The sequence below is a fragment of the Carassius gibelio genome, chromosome A13 (genome assembly GCF_023724105.1).
Source record: "Carassius gibelio isolate Cgi1373 ecotype wild population from Czech Republic chromosome A13, carGib1.2-hapl.c, whole genome shotgun sequence".
Lineage (NCBI taxonomy): Eukaryota > Metazoa > Chordata > Actinopteri > Cypriniformes > Cyprinidae > Carassius > Carassius gibelio.
In genome coordinates, this window is record NC_068383.1 from 8,355,384 (window position 1) to 8,374,326 (window position 18,943).

General features: G+C 36.5%; 1 protein-coding gene across 3 annotated transcripts in view; it reads right to left on the minus strand.

Moving 5' to 3' along the window:
• The window catches only part of LOC128026634 (WD repeat-containing protein 27), a 38,876-nt gene that overhangs the window by 14,280 nt on the left and 5,653 nt on the right, over window positions 1-18,943 (minus strand). For 2 of the 3 annotated variants that reach the window (XR_008186469.1, XM_052613881.1), the window contains exons 10-23: window positions 18,187-18,284; window positions 17,458-17,516; window positions 16,970-17,103; window positions 16,655-16,728; window positions 14,539-14,623; window positions 13,787-13,858; window positions 13,595-13,704; window positions 13,082-13,171; window positions 12,413-12,534; window positions 11,183-11,316; window positions 10,377-10,474; window positions 9,638-9,759; window positions 6,127-6,224; window positions 223-325 (exon numbers count right to left, since the gene is read on the minus strand). Coding sequence is in view for 2 of the 3 variants with exons in the window: in XM_052613881.1 (XP_052469841.1) it covers window positions 223-325; window positions 6,127-6,224; window positions 9,638-9,759; window positions 10,377-10,474; window positions 11,183-11,316; window positions 12,413-12,534; window positions 13,082-13,171; window positions 13,595-13,704; window positions 13,787-13,858; window positions 14,539-14,623; window positions 16,655-16,728; window positions 16,970-17,103; window positions 17,458-17,516; window positions 18,187-18,284 (1,399 nt within the window). In the remaining variant the exon portion in view is untranslated. The remainder of the gene's footprint in view (window positions 1-222; window positions 326-6,126; window positions 6,225-9,637; window positions 9,760-10,376; window positions 10,475-11,182; window positions 11,317-12,412; window positions 12,535-13,081; window positions 13,172-13,594; window positions 13,705-13,786; window positions 13,859-14,538; window positions 14,624-16,654; window positions 16,729-16,969; window positions 17,104-17,457; window positions 17,517-18,186; window positions 18,285-18,943) is intronic. The other variant, XM_052613882.1, reaches the window with a different exon arrangement.

Below are 18,943 nucleotides of genomic sequence, written 5' to 3' on the forward strand. Positions count from 1 at the left end.
CAGCAGTCCTGAAAGGCATTTTTATCACCACAGGCTCACATTGGGCCAGAACAGGATTATCTGATTTACAACTTTTCTGTGCATTCTGTACAATGCTTGTTAAAATATGAAGGTGCTATGAATTATTGGCTTTGTGAATTCTATTACAACTTAATAAACACGGGGAGAAGATGAGCTTACAGGACGTTGTAGCAGGAGATGTATTACTGTAAATCTACTCACAGAATGGTCCTCTGAGCCAGTAGCTACGAAGCGACCGCAGGGTGAGAAGGCCGCAGTGCAATGGTGACAGCGGTTAACATGGCTCTCATAACGGCGAACACACCTGACAGAGATGGACAGAAAAAAAGATACTATTAGGTTTTGTAAATAATTCTTGCATGTGCCTAATTTAGATTTCGATTTTGGCTATATAAACTGGCTTGCGGGCACTTTGTGAATTATATGCAAGGGTTTGACATTAAATACCGAAAACTAAAGTGACTCAACTTTAATTCAAATATTTATCCATTAGGATCCTCTTCTTTGTCTGATAAGCAGTTGAAAAATGCATACCCATGGACTAAATGACATACAGTATGAATTACTTGTACCAAATTTGGACACGTTTGTGTTGTAGACAATCACATCAGAAAGAAAAACACCCAGGAAAGTCAAGTCTTTGGCATGAAAAACAAAAGGGCCATCAGTTCTTAAAGTGGATCTGATAAAAATCAGCTTTTCATATCCATGGCTAATTTTGGCTTTCTCTGTAGACATCACCTCCTTTAGGATGTAAAAGTTCATTGAGCAGACACTAATAGTACTCATCCAAAGCAACATACAGAACCTTCTGGAACACTGTGATGGCTAAGAAGACATCAATTATGTCTTCACAAAGGTTCTATCAAACAGTCAGGATCCATGTTTCATCAGACTCCAATGTACACTCGTGGGAAGAAACTTTAGAAAGCACATGAGACTATGTTTCACTTCATTACTCCCATGCATGATGGGGATTATGTTTCCAATTGCTAGACCATATTTCCCCACATTCTTCTAGTTTATTCTTAATGATTAAGATAACTTTACATACTTGGAAAATCTTCAAGTGAAAAGAAATATAAAGCCATTGTAAAACAAATGTGAATTCCATGTCAGCAAAGCCTCTTTAAAAACGTCTCCAGAGGTTTGAGTGCTCCTTAAAGCTTTGAATGCAGAATTTCAAATGGCCAGGTAGGGGCCAAAAGTGATGTCTAGAGGGGATATGTCTACAATATTAGTTTTTTCAAACCTTTGATCAAACCTTCAAAATATGAGGAGTATGTTATATTAGAAAGAAAGAAATACTAAACTCGGTTAAGGTATTTAACTGACAATTATTTGGCAAGGCAAACTACAGACTATCATGGCATATGGGTTTTATTTTGCTATACAAAATGCGTAGAAAAACAAAAAATAAAGCATATAAAGAATACAATATAATCAGTTATTAATATTTCATCGTTTTGGATTATAGCAGCCATTCTACGTGGCATTACTCAATAATAATAACTCATTATACACACATAAGTCAATCATTGACTTACAGTCCATAATGATCCATTTAAAACAATTAATTTGTACTATATAGATTTAGAAGCCAATCACGAAAGTCACACAGCTTTGTGGACCATTTTCTGTGTTGTTTGTGTAAAACATGGAATTCAAACAAACATAAGTTCAATTGTTGAAAATTTTGGGTCTGCACTTTAAGCATCCACAATTTAAAAAGCGCTATTTTAAAATCCACATAGGAGAAATTGCCCGTAGTGTTTAACCCTAACCGGTTTACAAATATAAACTGTGATTTGAGCCTAATGAGATCATTATGCCATTAAGAAAGTCAAAAAACAGGCACATAAAGTGATTTAATGCTATAGCATTTAACCCACCTCCTGTCATCAGTCTTTATGGAGCAGCACAACCATATAATAAATTAACTCTTTTAATGACACTGCATAGACTGCCAAAGCCTGCTGTTTCTGCCCCTACAATAAAAACAAAACAAACAAACAATCCTGGTATAGACACAAACAGACAACTCAAGAGATATTAATATAAAGGTCAAAATACATTGCACTGCAACAGGAAAAGAAAAATATCATGGAGTGCTTGCCTGAGGTTCTTCTCATTACATGAGTGGATCTGGTTGGGTTCAGACTGATTGCTTTGCACGCCTTTATGAATCTAGGGTGCTTTTCTGAGGGTTTGGGTCTTGATTTACATCCTGTGCAAGCCAGGTTAATCTGCTTCTCATTACCAGAACAGATTATGGTTTAAAAGAAAGCATAAACAAATTTACTGTGTAGCCCGCATATTTTCTTCGCATTTAGTGAACCACCAGAACGGAAACAAACAGCATGCCAACCGGAGAGCCATCAGACCTTGCTAGCCTGCAGACACCTTTAAAAATCAGAATGAAAATAAACTGCTGTATTATGCAACTGCAAAATTCAGTTATGAGAATTTATAGATATCGCATAAGCTGTGGTGTGAAATGAAAACTGAGTAGTTACTGTGTTATACTTTACAATGATATCTGATTTGATAATAAGAGCAAAAAGTATGACTATAAATAAGCTATCTGAGGACATTGCCAAGGTGGCTGCTGCGTGACTGTTCAGAGTCAATCCCACATAGAATCGATTATCTGATTCTGAGGCAACAGTCAATTTGTTCATATTTTTTCACTTGTTTATTCTTTCTGTAGGTTCCATCATTATATACATGACTAATTATAGAATGTAAAAAATGATTGCTGCAATTAACTATCACAATTTAAAAGTCAGCATTAGAATAACATTCCTGTATTTAAGAGATAACTAAAACATCCAAGTTGCCATTTAAAACAACTTCACATTTCAAGTTGACTAAACTAAATAACTGTAAGGCACTAGCACAGATTAACTAATAAATCACTGGCAGAGCTTTTAAAAACACAGCATATATAAGAGTGATTGTCTTCAGAAACATTTTTTGTTATGCTGGTTGAAAGTCTCTTCACATCCCATAGCAATCATTAAGGTCTAAATGTATTTATCTGTATTTATATATTCTGTGGAAGGCATAGGACCAAGTAATGTACGTCCAATCAAAATACTTGGTCTGAGAATTTTAAATAGCTTTCCTACTTCAACGTATATATATATATCTGGATACCTCTGCGCACCCTGTTCGCAAAGACAGGATACGTCATCACCGCATTCACGCATGCTGTGCAGACAGAGCATGAATGGCAGACAAACATCAACAACCCGGTCTTCTGCAGAAATGCATTCAGGGGCCGTGGCTTTGGACGGCGATTGCAGGGAGGACGGGATGTTCGCTTTCAGTGCTATCAGACTAATGTTAGCATTTTCCAAGATCTCCAACTGCACCTCTAAGGATGTAAAAGCACACAAACAAAAAAAACTTTACAGTTTGCGATCAGGGGCCCACCAGTGGTGCCCTGATCTCCTGTGCAGCTGAAGACAGTGATGTCTTTAGGAAGCACTTCAGGGTCTGTTGCCAGTTTTTCTCATGCATAATTCAAGATCCATAATTCAAGATCCATCCCTCTTACTTAGCCTGAAGCATTTTAATTGTGATATGCAAAACATACAGTCCCAGAATGGGCAGAGAAAGGATGATAGAAGATGAAATTCCATATTTTCCATAAGTCTCAGTCTTCCAGAACTCCTTGGCCTTTGCCTGAAGGTTTTGTCTTGGCCTGTGGAGTGATGTCACTTGTGCTTTAAATGAAGTCTGGGGGGAGATTGAAAGATTTTAAGCAATTTCACGTGCTTGAAGTCGGAGCACTGTCAAAGAGACAGCCATTGGAAAACTGGAAAAATACACATAAAGTGGCCTATGCCGAAAAACTTCATTGCCAGACCTCAGTTTGTCAATGACAGCAGGCAAATGATGTCACTAATTTTCACATTTGCTCCCATCCATGTTTCCTGTGTTTGACCTGCATTTTTCTTTAGTATTCTGTCTTAAGTGTTTTTCATGATTTCCTTTCTTTGACAATTTTCCTTTCTCTTTTCCACTGGAACTAATCCTTCAGACAAGTGAAAAAATATGCTGTCCTGCAAGGTTGCTTCGGCCAGTCACTGTAATGATGCCATTTTTCTGTAACTCAGGAGTGATCAGTCACATGCTTTTTATAACTAATGTTGACATTCCGTGGTCCCATGAGCAAAGATGGCAAAATTCAACTTTAGGGGGTCATACGGCAGCAGAAAAACCGCCACAAAGATGAATGGGAAAGCTAACAGATAGCTTTCTCTAAATATTATAGACCTCTATGGGGAGGAAACTGTCAGTTGTGAAACTTACAGTATGTTTACATAATATATCGAACTTCATTTTAAAGCAGATAATTCATGCTTCATGAATGAAATTCCTGAATTCCTGGAACTCGGTGCAAATATTTATCAAGGCAAGTATAAGGGATTTGACACTTTCTAGAGTTCGAAAGCAGGAGTAGGAAGAGCTCCAAGCATAATAGGATGCAGGATGTATACGTATAGAAGCAATTCACACCATTCCACAAAGGGAGGGAACAAAAGAAGGGTAAAATATATTTAATCCAGTTGTCCTTATAAGGTAAATGAAACTAAATGGAGAGGTTCAGGTGCAGAATATCTCTATAGACATGAAACATCACTATGTTCGTAGAAAAATATTTTTAGAGTCTGGAACTTTCCACTCAGATTCCTGTACCTGTATTCACTGTCTCTGTTCTAGTTTTGTTTCTCCTTTCATCGGAGGATAGATGGGTTCAAAATGATTTTTCCACCCTGATTCGTTTACAGAGTGTTCTTAAAGGAATAGGTCACTCAGAAATGTGTCATCATTATTCTTCCTAGTTTGTATCCAAAGCTGTGTGACTTTCTTTCTTCTGTAGCACATAAAAGATGAGTTTTTTTTTTTTTTAAGAATATCCTGCCACTGTTTTCCGTATAATGAAAAATAATGGGGACTGGATCCTAAATGACAAAAACAAACAAACCAAAACACCATAAAAGTAACAGGAAAATATTAAAAGCTAAGAAGAAGGTCGCTAGTTAGTAGAAAGTAATAAATGCCACAACTTTTTTCCAAAATATTTTTATACTCACACACATAAACATATGATGCATCATGAGGGTTCACAAAAGACGACAAATACATTTTTGGGCAAACCTTTACTTTAAAGAATACTCTGTAAACACATCAAGTTGAAAATACATTTTGTACTAATCTGCTGTCCTATGAAGAAAGAAAGAAAACCAGGACAGAGACAGATACTACAGGTAAAAGAATATGTGCTGAAAGTTCCAGACTCTAGGGAAAATATGCTTACAACATCAAGAGGGTGAACAGATGATCTATTACAGATTTCAAGTGATAAATGGATAAGAAAACATGTTCACCTTCTCCTTCATTAAATTAATTCTGAACTAGAGTTAATTGAATAAATATTCAATTTACAATTTATTAGCAGGTTTATTTTTCAAATTCCTTTGGTGTTGGTGTCTATTTATCTGTATACTAAACATGGTCTTACACAGATTAGCAAAGGACTGTGAAAGAAACAGCATTTCTGTATTCACTCAGTGTCCAGCTAAAGCAGTGCGGTTACTGTCAGATCAATTGCACAGAAGGAATTCTTTCCAAAGCCCTTTTTTGGCTGAGGTCCGGCCAAGGCTCAGCTTTGAGAGAATCTGGAAATTTTGGATTCTTAGTTTTAATGATAAATGTACCTTTCTGACTGGACCTAATCCTGATTGTTTTTAACAATCTTTAGGGGATCATGTAATGGTTGTTTCCCACAAGCCTATAAACACCCTGGGGTTTACACTGTTATTCACTTTTCTGAAGGACAGGTTATCAGTGCTTTAGTGAGTTGAGAGATTGAAAATGTATGCTAGACTGGAACAAACATAACTTAAGCATCATAAAGTATGAAGAAGGCCATTGCAGCTAGCTAAATCATACCAATATTGAAATCTTTGTCAAAGGATAATGTGCATCAAGAAACTATTGAATATTCAACATTTAGGTCTGTATTTTACTGTGAATTTTGCAGTCTTGCCCTCTGAAGGTCTAAGAAAAAAACCCAAAGATCAAGGGACCTACCTTGCAGTGCGCAGGTCCCACAACTTCAGACCATCTGTTATAGCGCTGCTCAGAAAGAGATTGTACGATTCCAAGGCCTGTGTACAGAACGCGGATCCCTGTAATATTAGAAAAAAAGTAAAGAGTCACACCAAAAGAAAACAGCACAATAAAAGGAAATCAAAGATCCTTAATATAGGGAAATATTGGCAAACCTGCTAAGTAATAAGGACATCAACACCTTCTACAAAAGATACTACAGAAAGATGTTCATTGACTTATAAAAGCAACTAATTACTCTAATATTTACGGAGAATATTGCAGCTGTTTTAAGTTTTACTTATAATCACTCTGTGAGCTGCAAGATCAGGTCAGTCTTTAAATATATCTAAGATTTTTAAATGCTTTTGAAAATAGTCTTTTATGCTGACTGTGATAGAAAAGCTGAATATATTTAGCACCTGTTACTCCAGTCTTTAGTGTCACACGATTCTTTAGAAATCATGCTAATATGGTGATTTGGTGCTCAAAACAGATTTCTTATTATTTTCTTTCTGTTTAAAGGAGATCTAACGAACACTTTCTGCCAAACTCATGTTAATCTTGAGTACCTATAGAGTAGTATTGCATCAAATCTCTGAAGAGTCTTTAGTTTTATCAGATTTATAAAAGGCAGATAGAACTGTACTGCTTCTCTCTGATCGCCTGCAAGTTGTCGCATCAACATAAATAAAACAGGGACAAACACTTTATTGACAAATTAACTATTGCTAACAAATTAACATATTAATCACGACTCACGGCTCTGGTTGATGTGTGCGCATACTCGAAAAAACATTCCGAAACTTATGCAAACCCTGAAAGAGTGTATAAGGCGCAGAAATACTCCTACGTCCAATTCATTTTTTTAAACTTTGGCCATGTTTAGCATGAGAATCCAACTCTTTAACTGTGTAAACAAGTCATGGACCTCCCTTTTAATGATTCTGTGGAAAATACAAATCATATTATTAACAAATCTTACTGACCCCAATCATTAGAATGGTGGTGTAACTGAATTGGAAGAAAGATGAGCGTAAAATTTATTTGGTCTAAAGTAGCTCATTCATATAAAACTACTATCCTAAATAAATAGTTATTTAGTTATTATAGCTGTTGACCGGCCATAGAAGAGACACAAATCTGGTGGGAGATTGCAAACAATCTGCACATGCATGCTGAAAGTGTGCAAACTTTCCAGAACTGAAGTTATACCAAAGAGCCAAAAAAGTCCACAGAATGGTAATGTTTGTCACAGATTGTGGAAGATCAATAAAACCATCTCTCTCACCCTAACACAAATACATATGGTTCAAGGTATCCTGCATGGCACACAATTAGACATCCATCAGAAATATTCTCAATGAACGTGGCTTTAGAAAGTGGAACATGTAGCCCACGGTGGAGAATGCAGAGTAGCTGAGAAGAGAAAAGGTTTGTTGTAAGCTCATTCACAGCTGGAAAGAATTCCCAGCGATCAGCTCTCTTGATCCCTCTAGGCGTCTCTAATGTGTGGGCTTCTTGTTGGAGGATCCCACGTGTATGTAAGAGCCAGGTTGTGTTATTGTTAAGTGATCAGATTCAGAAGTACTGCAGACAATGTGTAGCGTGACTGGAGGCTGGTATGGAAAGTGGTTGCTCAGGAGAGTGCCTGCTAGCTAAAGCCATTTTACTGTGTTAGATCAGTTAATCCAGTCCACTGTCCTCTTATGTACCCAACTAATCTCAGCTGACCCTCTCAAACTGGGGAGAATCTGAATACTTAAAACACGTGATACACTGCTCCTGTCATACAAGTAAAGACGTTCAGTAAAGACTTACAAAGAATGCTGAAAAAAACGAAGCATGGCTCTTACAAAAATATCAAGCAGAACAACCTTTTTTTTCTATGGTTTTCTGTTTTGCGACCACCAAATCATCCCATTTGAATAATTAGAATTATAAGGATGATGTTAAAAAATAGATAGATGTAAATATATAAATCTAATAGAAAATTAATAAACTATTTACATAAAATAATTAAATATATTTAACAAAAATGTTAAATGATGATTTCTGCTGTATTTTTGATCAAATAAATGAAACCTCAATCAACATAAGAGACTTAAATGCACTTTCAGATGGATGGAGTGCAATGGTCATGTTAGTCCGACACAGTCTGATAGATGCAGAGGGACAGTATACAGACATTTGCAAGACATCACCCTCTCCAGATGGAATGTACTTACCTAACATCCTTGGCTTAAGTCAGATCTACCCTAAATTTATTTCATATATCCATCCTAATCTGCAAACTTGAGGGATTTAGATCAAGATACTCGGCAAGATAAATGGGACACGCGAGACCTTCATCTTAGACCCACCTTAATAAATCTCACACAACTGTGGTTTGGATTGTCCCAACTAAAACGGTGAACTTTTATCCTTCAAAGAAGAAGACATCATATATTGCATAACATTCAGAGAGGCCTTATATAATGGAGGATGGGAGCGCCAAACTGCAGAGAAAATTTGGGTTGGACAGTGGATTTTGTTAAGCAACTCCAACACATGTTGAATTCGTTTTTTTGTTTTCACTCTGTTCAAGGTTGCCGCACATTAAAGTTGAGGTTAAACTTGGATATTCAGAACCAACTACTTCTTCCTGACTACACTGAACTCAAAGCAGCCTGAATAAACTAATATATGGGAGATGATAGTAGTATTAGCACTCAATGGACCCCTTTTCCCTTCAGTATGAATTCCCAGTAACCTCATACAACCTCAAACTCACACAATCAACTATAATTATCTTTAAGATGTAGGCTCAGTCAGTATTTCCTTGGTATTGTTTCTGAAAGTGTCTTCATTATTGTTGCCATGGATATGAGGTTAACCGAAGAGCAAAGCGAGTCAGTAACAAAGTGTCTTACTTTGGGTTTACAATAAACCCAGAACATAGTCCAGCCCCACAATAAAAATACATACACTACCCACAAACAGCTTAAGTGGTTTGTAATTCCAATTTTAGTGATGTAGCTCAAGAGTCACCACCAGTATTGAGTTGTGTGCACCTTGTAAATGACCAGTGAGGTCAGAAAATTCTGAGTGAAAACAGCACTGGTCTTTCTGCAGCACGAGCGTCACTGCACTGTTTTTAAAATGGTGAAGACAGTCATAAAAAAAACTAGTTTTGGTGGCTGGAGTGAAAGGTTGGTTGTGGATATTTGCAATTAATATAATAAAGGCCATTCAAAATTGGTATTTTTATGCTTTAGTAGAGTCAAAAACTTTAAATTCAGTCTGTTGACAATACAAAAGTCTCAAATTTACAAATTTATGTTAAAGGTATTTTAAAATGTAATTTATTTCTGTAATGGAAATGCTGAATTTCAGCAGCCATTCCTCACATTGATCCATGGTGGGAATCCACTAGTATACATAGTACATCGGTCCCTTATTTCAAAAGAGGCAGAATCTTCCTGGCTGACATCATGTGGTGTCATTCTCTTACCTTGTTCTGGCTGAGGAGGTGGACAGCTCGACAGTGGGCATCAGGGATCTGAGTGGCCATACAGCCCTGGTTCATATCAAACACCTGGATGGTGCGGTCAGCGCCAGCAGCCAAGACGATATCTGACACACTGCGGTTAAAGAGATACACTGAACTTACACTTCAGCTTGCATCCTGTCACACTGATTCAAATCCAATACTGTTATATAACAGTTTTCTGAAGAGTTCATGAATTTTACAGACAACTAATTAGATTACCCTCAACATTATTATATTATACTCTGTAAAATATAAAAAAAAAACATAAAAATATTATTATTAAGCTAACGTGTTCCACTGGATGTGTTGCCAAATCACAAACTGCAAGGTTCAGAACATTTACTGCTTAATAAATTACATGTAAAACACTTAATAAGGATTAAAGATGAAGAAATAGCTGGATATTAGACAAATACGAATCCTTTACTGTACCAATCAAAGGTTTGCACACTTGACTGAAATTATGATTATCAAGAGCTTAAAAACCTTTCGATTTAAAAGCTTAAAGGCTTTCAATTCAGTTTGCTGAGAAAAACAAAAATCTGAGTTAACTTATGTTAAAGGTTTGCAAAATATTGAAAGTGCAATATATTCTGAATGAGCCAGTGTGTTGTTTATCGCCAAGATTAAAATCTAAAAGGAAAATATTGTAGTTTTCGTGCACTGACTCCCTCAGCAACTGTTGAATGTTTTAGGATACAGGAGTAGAAGTCATTGATGGCCGACATTGAAGTGATGTCGGTTCCTGACTTCATGTTGAATTTACTGGTCAATTTGCACTTGCTTCTTTGCTTATACCTGTGATTACAAAGAGGGAAATAAAATGAAACACACTCCATAAATAAAGATTCTGAACTTATTTCAGAATCGTTTCTGTGGATTATGACAAAGCATTGCAGTTGAAGCTGTGTGGATCTGAACATGACGTGTAAAATACAAACAGACAATTTTACAGAAAAATGGCAACAAAAAAAGGGAAAACGCAGTCTATCTGTGTGTAGAGATTTCTTACTACCTTTCATAACGCTGAAACATAATGGTTTTGTGCACATAATTATTCTCTATAAAAGGGACAGAAGACGTTCCATCATAGAAAGAATATGATGTGCAATATCTGGCTCATGTCTCCGATGTATCTCTACCAGGATTTCCCCAACACTTGTGTTTAGAAATCCATTATAAAGACTGGGATTCTTCTCAGAATTTTCAGAAATGATGCATGGATTCTCAACCGATGAGTGCTCACCCCTCTAGCACAGACATACATATTGTTTTTCACCACGACAAAAATATATACAGAAATTCTATACATCTCCCTGCCTTAGAATATGAAGTATGTGGTTGTTATATTAAACAGGCCAGACTAGAGACAGTCCTAAATAAATCTGATAGCCTGGCAAACTCCCAGTTTTTACAAGCCCTCGAAACTGAACCTTTCTTTTGGCAGAAGGTCACCAACACCCTGCGTTTAGTGTTACTTGCTCAATATCCGTTAACTGCTTGCACCTCTTGATGTCATCTCTTGTGGTGTCCAGATGGTAAAGGTACAGCATTAGATTTGATCCCGACGCCAACAGTAAAAACTTGTCCAGGTAATAAAATTGAGCACTTCTGATGGGCTTTGCAAACTGGTCATCTCCCTGGAGAACCGTGAAGTTAAACAAACAGTGAATAAACAGACAGTCAGTAAGGGACATCAACTCTTCATTAATAGCCTTTAAATAAGTGCTAAGAGCATTCATGTCACAGCACATAAAATACACCACTATATCAGCTTAAAATATCACAATCTCAGTCATTCCCTCTTTTTAGCAAAGAGTGTGAAGAGATAAATGTGGATAGAGGAATGCTGTTTTTCTGGCTGGAAATTATGAGACTGATGAAAGTCATTGAGAGACAATTTGGTGAGTGGAATATAAGTGCTACTGGATATTTAATGTACTTACTTAATGCAAGTGAATGTATGTAGCATCTAGCTTAATAAATTAATGCATTTTTGTGTCCAAAATGTGTGCAATTACAGTGTGTGTTCCATTATCATCTTTACCACATTAGAGTAAACTGTCTGCTTTTATTATGCTACTTTTGAATTATTATTTATTATTCTTACTGCTTATGCTACCAGCTAAACCTTGACCCTTTGACTGCAATGTGCTGGCCAAACATTTGTCCGCGTTTGCATGCTTGCTTGAGTATATTTCTGGCCAAAATGTCAAAAATGTTTTTATACTCCGTTTATTGCAGACTCAAGATTTTCCCTTTAATATAAACGACACAAACACTTATGCATTGGGTCATATTTGGCTCCAGATACACACGCACACATGGACAGTCTAGGAGGCTGGGTGGGAGGACACCAGAGAGAGACTCTGATCCAGAATGTGACTGAAGAAAACTGATTTGAATGAACTCTAGTTGTGTTGGGGGTTCTGGGAAAGAAGGGAATTAGGGTTTAGAGAGGTCTGCAAGTGTTTAGAGCACTGATGTGCTGACCAGGGGCCTGCACAGATGCCTTCGACGTTCCAATAGAGGAATACTGCCAAGAGAAACATGTCCCGCAGGCGTGCGCATTCAAATGCAAATAATTTTTTTTAATCTTAAACCTTTTCTCCATAAAATTTTCTTGTTGATTCACTGGACTTGACTAGGTACTGCAAAAGCTCAGAGCTAATATCAATTTTTAAATTGCTCATGTCAGTGCAAGGAATGTATTTGGTTCAACTGTTGATACGTTACCATGGTTAAAACAGGTTCTGAAGCATTCGGGGTCCAGATGCAAAGGGTGGGGTCCTCAGAAGTACTTAAAAACCACTGCTTACTGTGACTCCAGCATACAGTGTTCACAGCCTTACTGTGACCTGCAAACAGAAATCAGAGCCATAGTTTTGACCTCAAAATTGATGATGACTTTGCAAGGGACCCCTATGATAAAAATGCATTTATAGGCAACGGTATAATATTATAAAATATTAAATAGAATTCAGCTCCCACTGACTTCCATAGTCTGGAAAAAAATACTATGGAAGTTAATAGAGATCAGAAATTTGGTTACCCACATTCTACAAAACATCTTATCTTGTGTTCAGCAGAAGACTGAAGTGAAGAACTTTTTTGTTCTTTACTTAGAAGTTGGAAATAAAGAACAAAAAGAACATCACTGTGACTATATCAGGGCCTTTAGTACAATAAAAAGAGCATCTAGTTCACAGACAGGAAGGGCCTTCAAAAGTCAGAATTCCCCAACTGTCAGTTTCAGCTGTCAGTGTCAGATGCTGTCAGAATGGCATGCAAAAATCTGAATACTGATCCAATTCCTTTGTGCCAGTCATTTAGAGAATGAAAATAAGAGACAAGCAATGGAATTTTACAAAAATAAACACTCAAGATTTGAAGCTCTCCCACTACCTGTGTAGACAGCTGGGTTACTGGTGAGTGAAGAGTTATACAACAAAACAGAACCATCTCCAAGACCACACGCAATCTGCTTTCCATTTCCTAGACACAAAAAGAGAAAGTTAACAGACAAAAACGAAAGAATAATTAGATCAAAAATTATGTTCCTAAGGCAAAAGTCTGAAACAACAACTATAGCACTCTTAAAAACAGACGTACACAACTTTATTGTGTTTAACTCCAGGAGTCATTATTGTGTTTGCTATGCATTGTTAAGCCAATGAAATTACAGCAGGACACTACAGTGCTACAGAGGGTGCACTTTGTGTAAAACAATTTGACAATATGTAACAAAAATTGTTTAGATATACAGTATATCAAATTGTATTAAATGCATTCGACCTTTTAATGAATTATTTATATTTATTAAAAAAAGAAGTCTTTTTTGTTGCCCATTTTCTGGTTGCACGGTACAAAGAAATTTCACATGTTTAAAGCCTAGTGTGATTGTACCATTATACTGACCTGAGAACTGTAGAGAGCTGACTGGGGTTGGAGTTGTGGAAACTGTTAAATGAGCGTAAGGCATACTCGGTGCTTCCAAATGGGATGGATACTCACTTAAGAGGTCTTTCCTGTTGAAAAACATGCTACAATGCTCTTATTCAGTACTACCGCATTCTTGAGACTCTGTACTGAAACGTACAGAATACTTACGTATTTGTGCTAGTTGCTGAGGCAGAGTTGCTTTTCTTCTTAACACTGGTCTTTGGTCTAAACATTGTCCTACTATAAAAGAGATACATGTTAAATCTTATAATCTAATTCCAGAAAAATCCAAGAGAACATATCATAGCTTGTCATAGAAAAGTATTTGACTTGGCCACAAGCAGATGCAGCAACAACATTTGTGATGTGCCTTAAAATGATTGCGATTCTAATAATCCCTTTGTACCTTCACTACATAATATTGAGGGCAAATAATCCTATGGTAAAAAAGCCTTTCAGTAATGTGAGTCTAAGCAGGCCTGTAGGCTCCATGGAAACAGAATTAAACAGTGTTTAAATGAATATTATGTTGGTGACCTCAGATTAAACTCCAAAGTTACAACATGGAAGATATTAGGTGTGAGCACATTTAGTGTCTTTTACTTTAAGTCATGTTTAAAAAAAGGCTACCAGAACACAGCCCGAGTAATCATTTCTATAGAATGAGCTTCTTCGCCTGTTAATTTAGTTAATTTTACCTATGCAGAATTTCAGAAACATCTATCCCTCTCATTACACACACTGAAGGGACTCACTTGCTCACAACCTGCATAATATCAGTGTCGCACATTTAACTCACCAGTTTCTCCAATTGTCAAAGCCTGAAACTATGTGAACCATATAAATGTAAACCTGAAACCATAAAGTCTCTCAAATTGGTGACCCTAAAATGCTTTTCTATGTGTGGTCTACTGACTTACTGAGGAGCTGTATTGTATCCTGATGACTTCACTTGCGTGTGAAAAACCAAAGCCTGATCCTTTACACTCTTCTGACAGCTCACACCTGGAAGACACAAAAAGAGAACAGGTCGGGCACATAATTAAGTTCTGAACAGTACTCGTCTATCATAATTGTATACCACTAATGCTATAATTTATAATTTGCTTGATATAATAATATCAGTTGCAACACTACACACTCAGGTAAGCATTTTGCTGAATACACTAAGCTTATTTCAAAAGTGGCATACGGTCATGATATTTTCTGCATAGCTATTTTCATGACTCTCATATCACTCTAGAGTTTCTTTCTGCTCATATATTGAAATCATTTCAACTCGAACCGATATTTCAAGCTGATATTATTCGAACCGATATTTATTTGGTAAAGCTTGATACTTGTTTAGCTGATAATTTTTGTAAAATATACCCTTTCAGAAAAGGGTATATTACAGACATATTACAGAAAAGATGTTATATGATAGAATCTGAATAAATGACATTTTTCTAAGTTTCCTTCACTTCCGTGAGCTCATTTTTTCCAGCTCCATTAATACTAATGCACATGTTTCCGAAAACGGTTCCCGTGTCAACCACAGACTTAATGTATATTCTGAAAAGCGGCTAATAAAAGCAACATCTTCTTAAAGCAGGGGTGTCTGATCCTGCTCCAACACACTGGCCTGAAACATTCTAGTAGTCCTGAAAATGTTGATTAGCTGGTTCAGGTATCTTTAATTAGGACTGGAGCTAAACTCTGCAAAAGAGCAGGACTGGACACATCACATCTGTAAAATCAGTAAAGTTCATGATTTTGTGATTTATGTATACGAGGTTTGAACTCGGTTTTGCTGTTTTCTTAGGAAACGCTTCCAAACAACTTAAACTATTTACAAATAATAGATACCAGACTGGGCCAATAACCTTTTGTGAGAGCTGACTAAATTCCACCATATATTGAGCACAATCATTATTGTAATTACTTTAATAATACTAAAACAAATGAGTGCTGATGCTACAAATGCGAAAAAGAAAAAATAGTATGTCCGGAATATTTAAAAAGGTTTCTGTCATGACTTCAATAAATAAGAAAACATGTATTCTTTCATAGATACTTATGGATACTTATTACTGTGGTATCCAACATTTTTTCAGTTTACGTTGCATAAAACGATGCACCGAAGAGAGGTAGCAGTTTCAGGTCACTATCAACAGACCACATCTTGACATAACAGATTATTCAGGAATATGTCACACAGATCTGAGCTTAGTCTTTTATCAATCGCCCATTCTCCAAACTGCTGACTATCAGGTCATGTCAAAGCCCAGGAGAATGAAGAAAATGAGTTGTCCTAGTTATGGTATTGACTTAGGCCCCAGAAAAAGCTATGGAATAAATGTAAACCTCTGAGGATGTGTAACTCTAGTAAGGAAGAGGAATAATGCCCAGTTGGAGAAAGAAGAAGAGCCTCCCTTAAGGGAGAGAGGGAGACAGAAATAATGATGATGGATTGCTTTTACATCCATGAGACATATAAGAAAAAAAGAGAGAAAAGTGTCTGCCAGTGTATTAGGAAATACAGGTTTAAGTCTTTTGTAATTCTGTTAATTTTAACAAAAGGACGGAGATGTGAGGTCCTACTGCAGGCCAATATGTGGGTGCTAACCACTTTGCTGAATGATCTTACCAACTCCAAACTTTTGAATGATAGTGCAGCTTATGGCATAAATTCATTTATTTTAATGGGTACATTGTTGTCTTTGAAAGAATATGCATTGATGAATCAAACAAATTAACACCAATAAATAGTGCACATTTTGATATAGCACTGAATTTTTGTGATGTGGTCTGTGGCTCGTTTCTTCATTCTGTGGTTATCAAAACCCTGTATCTGTATGACCTTAGACACCAGATGGCATCAGACTGTTTTTATCTCTGCAAGGCCAGAAAGATTAACATCTTGGACAGTAATGAGTCAGCATCGTAAAATCGGAGGTGTCAATGACATTGAAATGCTAGTTAATCCAAAAGTGTTTTTTTTCTTCTTTTTTTTGGCAACAAATTGTGAGCATGTGCGGTTTTGTAAACTCCAACCTATTTTTTTCTGAGGTTTTCGGCCATGTTTTGCCAGCTCAGCATTCAGAGGGGACATAGTCATCAGAGGAGAGCTGAAAAATGAGGAAAAAATAGCATAAACAGAGTTCTGTTACTGGAAATAATTAAATAAAGCATTTTCCACTGTGGGAGTTGACTCATCAAGAATAATGTTAACAGTCTATAACAGACAATACATCTACTGAAGATAATTCTGGCTAAAACCAAAATCAAACATTGGGTAAATTATTCTTGATTGGTGCTTGAATTCCAAAACCAGGAGGCTCATAGAGACTGAAAGATGAGTGTTGTTACCTGGGCACAACTGAAAGTTGCTCATCCACAGAGAAGCCCATTGCCATCCTAAAACAGAGCTCGTCCAGCCCGGCACTATTAACCTCTAAAAGGGTTACTGAAGTCCCAAATAGAGAAGTCACCAAACAGCACATCTAGGCAGAAAGAGAGAGGCTGCTGGTAGTCCTCATGTCATATGTCTCACACAGACCACTTTCCTCCCAGATTGCAAACCACAGCCAAACCTTGTAAAAGCTTTACATCTTAAATAATCCTGGCTTTGTGAAACAGTAAACTGCTACTTGCAGGGCTGTAAAAATACCAAAGGTGCTGTACATGTGAACTCTTGAGCGGCGTATGGTTAACAAAAGGGATCATTAAAGAATCTGTCAAAAAAAAACTTGTAAAAAGAGTAAATATATAAACTATTAAATTTGAATACATATTGCATAGAAGGCCCAAGAGTGAGAATTCTTCAACAGACACAAAAAGTTTAGCACAGTACTTACATTGCCACCAAGTCCATTAGTGACGGCCCATGATCCTGCCATTGAGATGCTTAGGTCACCTGTCAGGAGAAAAACTGCCACTTCAAACAATCTAAAACAAATGTAAGACGGTTTCAGAGATAACCAGGCAGATATTGAATGACTGCAATAATTATGTCTCATAGCCATGAAGTGAAAAAACTTGATTGTGGTTTGGAATAAATGAGGGTTTAACCAGGAGGAATGAGTGCATTTGAAAACTAAACAGTCTTTCTTAAACTTCAGAAAGCCAGACAATGGCACATACTGATGGGTGTATTTCCCCCTGCTTAAAGTATTTCTAGGAAGCCATTTGCTACAATGAAAATCATGAAGTTTATGCATATTTCTGAGGTGAATTTTGTTTGAGGTTGCATGATTTGACCAATTTATCATTAAGTGTACAAGTACATGTACTCACTTTCTGCCACTCTCTAAAGTATCGTAATCATGGAACATCCCAAGCTAGAAGACCGAATCCTTAACCTTGTTATCACACAGAAGCTTACTTACACTCTTAAGTTTTGTTGTCCACTTAGGCCACTGTTGCATTTATTTGTGTAATATATTTTTGCTATTTTAAAGGTCTTTTAACTATTTATTTTTACTAATAAACATATGGAGGTAAAAATATAATGGGTCATATATTTACATGAAGAATGGCTAAATTTGAACCTAAAACATGTTTATGTTTGAGAGTTAATTGAATACTTATGATGCCTTTGAGTGGAAGAATCATGAGAAGCTCTGAAGTATCCAGGTCAAGCAGATACAGCCCATCAGAACTTCCGATCCACACACAACTTGTTCTATGGAAAATGTACAAAGAAGAGACTGTTTACCAAAAGACACTACAAATGCCTGGTTAATGTAAAAGGGTACAACCGAAAAAAAAAGATAAGAATGACAAGAAAAGAAAAGAAAAAAGAAGATCTTTATTGTTTAGCCCTACTATAGGAATTCACACCCACATTGTGTCAAGGGCAATCTCTTCTGTACAATAAACTGTTGGGGTAACGTGTTTTTTTTTTTTTTTTTCTATCAATCACTATGAATCTGTAAATATGAAGAATGCATGCACAGTTAACTAAGCATTCTATTTAAAAAAATAAAAGGCTTTTGTCAATGTTCAAAGTTTTTAGTATTTATGCTTTGGAAAGCAAAGTGATTTTTAGGACTTTGCCTCTCCCTTTGTGTCCTTTACTTTCTGGCAGAGATGGGACCAAGTCACACATGTGCAAGTCTCAAGTAAGTCTCAAGTCTTAACCTTCAAGTCTCAAGTAAGTCCCAAGTATTTTTTTCTTGGGCAAGTCAAGTCAAGTCAAGTCACAAGCTATGTCAAGTCAAGTCCAAGTCAAGTCACCTTAATATTGTTATTTTACCTGCAGAATCTGATCTTAATAAAGTTAAAAGACAAGATATAAGTAACTGTCAGTAAATTAAAATAATCTGGATTTGCATTGTAAAT